This window comes from Varanus komodoensis, unplaced genomic scaffold (assembly GCF_004798865.1).
Source record: "Varanus komodoensis strain SLA01 unplaced genomic scaffold, ASM479886v1 scaffold327, whole genome shotgun sequence".
Lineage (NCBI taxonomy): Eukaryota > Metazoa > Chordata > Lepidosauria > Squamata > Varanidae > Varanus > Varanus komodoensis.
In genome coordinates, this window is record NW_025335813.1 from 21,530 (window position 1) to 29,918 (window position 8,389).

The window sequence follows — 8,389 nt, forward strand, 5'->3', positions numbered from 1 at the left end:
GTCCACCTGAAATGCAGGAGCAGGTGGACAATGCCATGGTACTGGTACTCGTCTTTTGGGACCACACGGTAGAAAAAGGGGAACTGAGCTTCATCTTTCAGGTCACGGGAGACAAAACCATAGCTGACCTCGTAAGGAACAACAAAAGAGTGTCAGAAAAGAAATGAAAATGGTACTTCTTTAGCACCCACTATTAATTATTTGTGTATTTAAAACTTTCGTATAAAGTCCCTTCACAGACATCTCACGATGTTTAACAACAAATTAATACCATAAAATTTTCCAACATGCATCCTGCATCCTTGTTCTCCCCAAGGCTTCTGACTCTTTCAGTCTATGGGCACTTTGGCTGCACCCCCATCCCTACCTGTGGCATCTTGTAGAGGCTCAGCATGGCTGAAATATGGTTGGAGATTTCCGTGTCTGCCCCTTCCAGGACAGCCAGCATGTCATTCTGCCTTCCACAGCCATAGTTGGGGATGTTCTGATGCCCAGGAGACAGCAGGTCCAGCATGGCATCGTAGGTGATTCTGGCATCAAAATAGTTGTCATAGATGTTGTAGCCCAGGGTGAGGTTGGGCAAGAGCCTCACCTCCCGGTTGATCTCCTGAATGGCATACAAGAAGGCCATGTTGTTCAAATAGATTGTATCACCCTTTCTGCAGCAAAACATATTTGTTTCATTATCAAACTGCGTTTATGGGGGGGAAAAGTCAATTTCCTTATTCCAAAACTTGATGGGTAGAGCCAAAGAGGAACAACCCGTAAGCAACATGGCAGAGCCTCACAAATGTCTTGGTTTAGGCAAGTGGTAGCATCATGGCTGAAATCAAAAACTCATGGAATAGCAGAGTTGTGAGGGGCCATGAAAAACAGAAGGTCCAACTCTTGTTGTTGCAGCACTCCAGTTTGCACCACTGAGATGGCCTTACAGGTTCACCTTGAATGTCTCTAGTGTGGGAGAGCCCAACACCTCTCTAGGCAGCTGGTTCCACTGTTGTCTTGCTCTGACAGTATGGAAACTTTTCCTGCATCTGTTTTGTCCTGTCCTGCTTTCTGCTGCACCATGTGCACTTGAAAAGAATTGGGCTGAAGCAGCAATGAAAGGCCCCTATGGAGACCCTGAAGGAAGTCAAAGAAATCTGTCCTGGGGCAGATAGATATAATGAGTGCCTTAATCAATGGGAGCCCCAATCATTGGGGAATCATGCATTTAACACAGAAACAGCATATCTTCTTGGACGGACAATCCATAAATTGCCTTAACTGTTATCCAAGCTCCAGTTTTCAGAAGTCAAGAATCATTACAATTAAACATGATGGTCCTGGAAAAGAATCTCACTCTTTCTAGTGCGAGAAAAAGGTTAAATGTTCATCTTTCCCTGTGCTGGGTGAAAATGGCAGGAAGGGGACACCAAACGATGCCCCAGCGTCCATTCGGACTGCTCCAGCATCGGAAGCTTAATGTACACTGAGGACAAAAAGTGGGATTAGGTATTGTATTAACATGGAAAGCAGCAGGGAAAGCAACATGTTCCCTTTTCTGTCCAGGAAATATGTCAGGAAAAAATCAGATCCTGCTGGAGGAACATTAACCCCATCACTTCCCAATGACTTACATTTCAAGGCTGATAAAAGGCGGGTGGGAGAACGAGTTTAGCTCGAAGGTAGCATGCAGCATGGGCAAGATGCCACCGATGCGGTGGTCCCCTGGCCTGTAAAAGTTGTACGGATCAAAGGGATCCTTCATTAACTTCAAGGGGCACTTGGCCGCCCTCTTCCCCTGGGTGGCACAAGGCAGCACCAGGAGCAGCAGAAGAAGAGTCCCGCTAGGCATGCCTATACCCCTCGCAGGAGCCGGGCTGCAGACGGGGACTTTGCCACCGCAGACAGAGCCCAGCCAGGGCTTCCGACACAAGGGGAGGACCAGGACCCTCACGCCCTCAGCATCCCTGCCTGCTCTCTGCCACAGCCTGCTCTCCGTGGTGCACAATCCATCTGCCAGTCACCTTATGCCCAGTGTGTGAAATTGCCACACGTGTCTCCAGAGCAATCTTCTGGGAAATCCCTGGAGCTTTGATTAGAAGAAGGATGCTACATCACCATGATCTTAATAATTAGAGAAATAAGCATGAAGTCTGTTACACCCTGAGCTGTATGCAATTTTGTGGCAGGTGTGCTGCTGGAGACAAAAATGCTGTAAGAACTTGCAATAAAACTTGAAAAACTTGCTGGTGAAACTAATGCTCTGCTCAATACAGATCAGCAGATGTGATTTGCACCTAACCATCCCCCAACCAATGCATGCTGCATGAACGTTCAGCAGAGCTGCCCAGTGTTAGTGCTGATGAACCAGAAGGGGTTGGGAGGGGTGGTGGAGAGGATGCCCCAACCCTGGTGGCCAGAAGCAGGAGATGGTCCTTTGTAGCAGATTGGGAATGGCTGAGTGGGGGAAGACTTCTGTGCCATCCCACCTTCTGATCCCTTCTCCATCTCACAGTTCCTTGGTGGTCTGGTTCCTACACCCTCAGATTCAGCTGTGCTCCTGGTGAATGCCAAGTCTGTGCTGAGACCTCACTCACACGTCTTCGGATTCTGGAAGAGGGAGCTGAACTGGGATGCATCACTTGGATCCAGGTGGGTGGGATGGATGGGACCCTGCTCTCTCCATGTGGGGATCTATGCAGCATGAGGCCAGGAAGGGGGAACAGGAGGGAGAAGGAGCTGTTGACAGGAACCATTCAAGTTCTATCCTACTCCAAAGGAAATGCTTCCATCTTTGAATAGACCTTGAGGATGGGTACGTGGTGCTGAGGCAAGGAGAGAGATTGGAGATGCAACTGGTGTATCTCCCAACCTGTTGGACAAGCGGCTCCCTGACTGAACTGAGGCAGTTTCAAATATGGTTCTGGAGAACCTCACGACTTTCTTCTGGTAGAACTTTAATTTCAGGACAGGGCTGCCTTAAAAGGACCATATTGAGATTTTCTGGTCTTCAGAACACCTGAGTAGAGTATAGAAGGACAGTACATATAATAGATTTCATCTTTGCCTCAGATCATGGGAAGGTTGCCTGGTAGGAAAAAAAGTAATCCATTTCCAGTGGTCTTACCATGCCAATCCATTTGGAAAATCCGCCCTTGGAAACTTATGGACCCTGATGGGCTCCTGAATGATCTACTGGATCTTCCAGTAGCCAGAGACAGCTGTGGTGGAACAAGGTTGATGGTACCATCTGATGAAAACCTTTTCCAGAAAGCAGCGATCCATGCCAAGAAGTACCCACTGACAACCACCACCACCCTATTTTAGCTAGATCCTTCTGGGGCCAGTGTATCCAATGGGATTATTGGAGCCCATGTCTGGTACTGGAAGAGATCCACCCTTAGGCACTCTGATGGATGATCTCTTTGGAGATAGGACCACAGGAATGTATCCATGGTACTTCTCAATTTCATGCTGCCTTCCAATGTTGACCATCATGTCCTCCCAGATCATCTCCAAGCTTTGGGACCTGAGGGCAGCATTTTGCTGTGGTTTGGGTCTTACTAGCATTGGGTGTCTGAACTGTGGCCCTTAACAACGGAACTGTGAGCTATCCTGGGGTACCATCTTCCCCCCAGTGTTATATAATAGATATATGATAGCTGGAGATGATCCTTTGTAATCAAGTGGGAATAACAGCACTGGGGAAGACCTTAAGCCATTCAATGGATTGGGCCAAGATGTTGCCATCTATTGCTGAGGAGACCAGGCTTCATTCTTGGTGATCTCCAAGTCAGCAGAAGCTGCAAATGTTCCAAACATGTTCTACCTGGATGCATTTATGGCTTGGATGAGGGCCAATAGACTCAACTGATTCCTGATAAGACAGAGACTTTCTGGTTGGGTGAATCTTATGTCTGGAAACTGGGGCATTTCCTTGGTTCAGATGAAGTGACACTTCATTGGAAGGAACAGAAACATCCTTTAGGGGTGTTCCTGGATCCGTCCTTGCCACTCAGAGGACCCATTACCAACCTGTGTTGGTATGTTAATTACACATGTTCTTGGATAGGGATCCATGCACTGGTAACCTCATGGCTGGATCACATGGGATCATGTGTCCCCATTATAACCAGAAATAACATCTTGGCATGCAAAGGATGAAATGATTTCGGTTATACACATGTCTCAAAAATTGTTGTGAAACCTGGGAAACTTAATCAACGGTTAAACATGAGTGCTTTACTTAATTAATGGGACAGGATATGAAATTCCTTATAGAAATTTTCATGTTTTTTTTTCCCAAGGGGAATGCAAAAGTGGAGAAAACTATTTCAATTTAATGCTGCATCTCAGAACTTTTGAGAAACTCATTCCAGAAGCTCAATCCAGACAAAGCTGAGATGTTGTTGGTGGGTGGTTTCTGTGACCAAATGGAGGGAATTTGAACCTGTTCTAGATGGGATTTCACTCCCCCTGGAGGGGCAGGTTCATAGCTTGGGGCCATCTTTGTCTCTTGAGGCCTAGGTGGTGTCAATGGCCTTCCACCACCTTTAGGTAGTGGCCCAGCTGCAACCCTGTGTGGCCAGGGATAGCCTGCATCCAGTAATCTACACTCTGGTAATCTCTAAGGTGGAGTACTGCAATACTCTCTACATGGGGCTGCCCTCAGGGGTAATTCAGAAGCTGCCAGATTAATAACTAGGACCTGTAGGTTGAAACACATACGGCTGGTTCTGGCCCACTTGCATGGACTGCCTACATGTGTTTGAGCCCAGTTCGAGGTGCTGGTTTTAATTTGTAAAGACTTACATGGCCTGGGACATCAATACCCAATGGAGCACCTCTCCCAACTGCAAAACTTCCTGATGGAGAGGACCCCTAGGATATGGAATGGGCTTCCAAGGAAGGTGGTTGAGGCCCCATCAATGAAGGTCTTTGAGGAAAGACTGGACAAGCACATGCTTCCCTTGAAGACGGTCCGGATACTTCAATTGGTTCAAAATAGAGCTGCCAGGTTGCTGACGGGGACGGGGCATTATGTTCACATGACTCCAGTCCTCCGACAGCTTCACTGGCTTCCCATTGAAGTCCGGGCCCAATTCAAGGTGTTGGTTATGACCTATAAAGCCCTAAACGGCTTGGGTCCTGGTTACCTGAAGGAGCGCTTACATCCATATATGCCTGACCGCCCCTTGAGATCTGCAGGAGAGGCCCTTCTCTGGGAACCCTCCGTGAAAGAAATTAGGAGGGTAGGTACTCAGAGGAGGGCTTTCTCTGCGGTGGCGCCCAATCTATGGAATGAGCTCCCCAGAGAGGTCCGCCTGGCGCCGTCGTTATTTGTTTTTTGGCGCCAGGTGAAGACCTTTTTATTTAAACATCATTTTAATTGTTAAGAATATTTGCTAATTTATCTGGCCGGGGTGACTTCTTTTATATTTTTTATTTATTTTATATTGTTAATTTTAATTTTATATTGTTATTTTTGTATTTTATTGTATTTTATTGTGTTGTAAGCCGCCCTGAGGCTTCGGCAAGGGGCGGCATAGAAATGTTTTAATAAATAATAAATAAATAAATAAATAAATAAATAAATAAATAAAATGTTGGGGATTACATGAGTGGAGTCGGCTGGAGCCAGGGGTCAGAATAGATGGCCCAGGAGACCCCTTCTGACTCTTGGTTTCTATGTTTCTAATCCACTCAGACAGTACATTGAAGATATGGGCCCTGTCTCTGAATGTCATCTTCAAGGAGAAGGGGCCACCCTCGCCATTAAAGAATGAGTTTTCCACTGACACCCACCTCGAGCTAACTGTAATATTTTTTTCAGTGCAAGGTTAAATTCCTCTACCACAGGGAATTTAATAAGTTTACTGTTCTATCGGGGCTTGCATTGGGTGCTTAAATGGGTCTTACAATTTAATCTATATATGTTGTTGTAGCTTTTTAAGTTCTGTATTAAAATTGGCTTTTAAATTTTGTGTGGTAACTTTTGTGATGTCGTTATTGTCGTCTGTGTTTTATATTGCATTTCATGTGTTGTGGGAGCCACACAAAGAGTCTTCTCTGTTGGGCAGTAGAGAAATAAAATGAATAAAACTGGTGACTGAAGCAAATGTAAAGTGCAAAGCTGCACATGGACAGAGAATGTGTTTTGCTACTGTGTTTCCCCAAAAATAAGACTGAGTCTTATATTAGTTTTTGCTCCAAAAGATGCACTAGGGCATATTTTCAGGTGATGCCTTATTTTTTCGTGTACAAAAATCTACATTTATTCATGTATGAACATCTACATTTATTCATGTATGAACATCTACATTTATTCATGTACAAAAATCTACATTTGTTCAAATATAGCCATGCAATTTGAATTGTGGTGCTGGCAGAGACTCCTGCGAGTCCCTTGGACCGCAAGGCGATCAAACCGGTCAGTCCTAGAGGAGATCAAACTTGACTGCTCTTTAGAAGGCCAGATCCTGAAGATGAAACTCAAGTACTTTGGCCACCTAACGAGAAGGAAGGACTCCCTGGAGAAGACCCTGATGGTGGGAAGAATGGACTGCAAAAGGAGAAGGGGATGGCAGAGAATGAGGTGGATGGATGGAGTCATGGGGGCAGTGGGCATGAGCTTAAGTGGAGTCTGGGGGATGGTGGAGGACAGAAAGGCCTGGAGGAATGTTATTCATGGGGTCACGATGGGTCGGACACGACTTCGCGACTAATAACAACAAAAAGCCATGTCATCTTCCTCTAGAACATCATCATAACTCTCCAAACCCCAAATTATGTTGCAACAGACATACTAAGTGTGTCCATCTGGTTGACGATCTTAACTAGGGCTTATTTTGGGGGGTAGGGCTTATATTACGAGGGTCCTGAAAAGTCATGCCAGGGTTTATTTTCGGGGAAACAGGGTATCAGGGCTGGTAAAAAGAATGCTGCAGTCGTGGCAGATACCATATTGAAGCATGGGGGTGGCAAGAGAGGGCAGAGGGATACCTTGGGCCCAACCAATGTGGTGTGATGGTTAAGACCATGGGGTTGGGGCTCTCCTAGTCTCCACTCAGCCATGGAGCTCATTGGGTGACTTTGGGCCAGTCACAGATGCTCAGCCCTGCCTACCTCACAGGGTTGTTGTGGTGAGGATTAGACTGGGAAGAGGATGGGAATTCTGCAAGGAGAATTATATTGTGCATGAGTTCCTTGAAAGGAAGATGGGTGGGATATAAATGTAATTAATAAATAAACAGAGGTTAGCAGAGCATGCGGCACTTTCTCCCACCCACCCACAAGTCAGTTCAGGCTCTAAAATTCACTTCTTGTGCTGCTGGAAACAAACCAGCGGCATAACTGAGGTTCTTAACCCCTTTGCTGCAAACCCAGAAGCAGGCCGATGATCATCGAAGAACCAAACCTAATTTTGCTCACCAAAAAGGGGGATCCGTGGCAGAAGGAAGGCAAGGAGCGGCCTCTTAAAGGGGGATTTCGTTTTAGATGTGCAGATCAGAAACAACGCATACAGTCGTTTGCTGGGACCCCCCCACCCAGCAATTATCGAGTGGTCCCGGGGGCGGAGGAGGGATACACAAGTCTGAAACCCACAACTTTGTTCTGTCCAGAAGCACCCAGGACGAAAGCAGCCCTCGGGCTCCGAGGTGCCCATTAGAAAAACGGCTGCAAACAGTTCAGCCGATGAAGGAATTGCGGGGGGGGGGGGCGTTCCCTCCGTCCCACCTTCTGACTGGGGGATGCAGGGAGCTGTAGTTCGGCGCCATGTTGAGGAAAATGCCCTGCCTTGGTGGAAAGATCATCGCTTACCGCCCGCCCCATCCCTGGCTTCCCAGAACTGGAACTCCCGCGATTGGAGAGGGGCAGGGCCCAACACGCGGCGGCGCCCTTTCTTCCGCATTCGCTTCCTTTCTCTGGGACGGCAGGAGGCCTCGGTCTGCCCAGCAACAGGTGATGCAACTACGAGTGCTTTTTCGCTATTGGCTGAAGCCCCTGAAGACCCCGGGCTCCGTGGGCGGCATGGAGGGAGGCGATCCGGAGTCCAGCACAACTCTGGTGAGTGCAGTGTCTAAGGGGCGCCCCTGCTTGCTTCCCAAGGCTTCCTGGGAAACTGATCCTTTAGCACATTCCTCAACCTACTGTTGCACGCCGGCGGCCACGCGTCCCGGGGCTGATGGGAGTTGCAATCCCACAAGGGACGCTGATCCATCAGTGGAGAGGACCCTGCAAAGTCCAGGGACCAGGACGGCGGGAGGATCCCCTGGGAATCCGGAGCCCCGAGACGCCCCTGGGGAGGGGAGGGAAAAGGAGGGGAAGGGAGACCCAGTCGCCCAGGAACTGGTGGGTGGCCGCCTGCGTTTCTCTCGCCTCCTTCCTTCCCCTCCTTCCTGGC

The 8,389-nt window shown here is 47.8% G+C and overlaps 1 protein-coding gene across 1 annotated transcript in view; it reads right to left on the reverse strand.

Annotated features, from left to right (window-relative positions):
* Positions 1 to 1,837, reverse strand: part of LOC123027586 (zinc finger protein 420-like) — a 23,251-nt gene extending 21,414 nt beyond the window's left edge. Inside the window, exons 1-2 of the mRNA XM_044438526.1 lie at positions 1,620 to 1,837; positions 368 to 659 (exon numbers count right to left, since the gene is read on the reverse strand). Coding sequence (XP_044294461.1) covers positions 368 to 659; positions 1,620 to 1,837 — 510 coding nt within the window. The remainder of the gene's footprint in view (positions 1 to 367; positions 660 to 1,619) is intronic.
* Between the last annotated feature and the right edge of the window lie 6,552 nt (positions 1,838 to 8,389).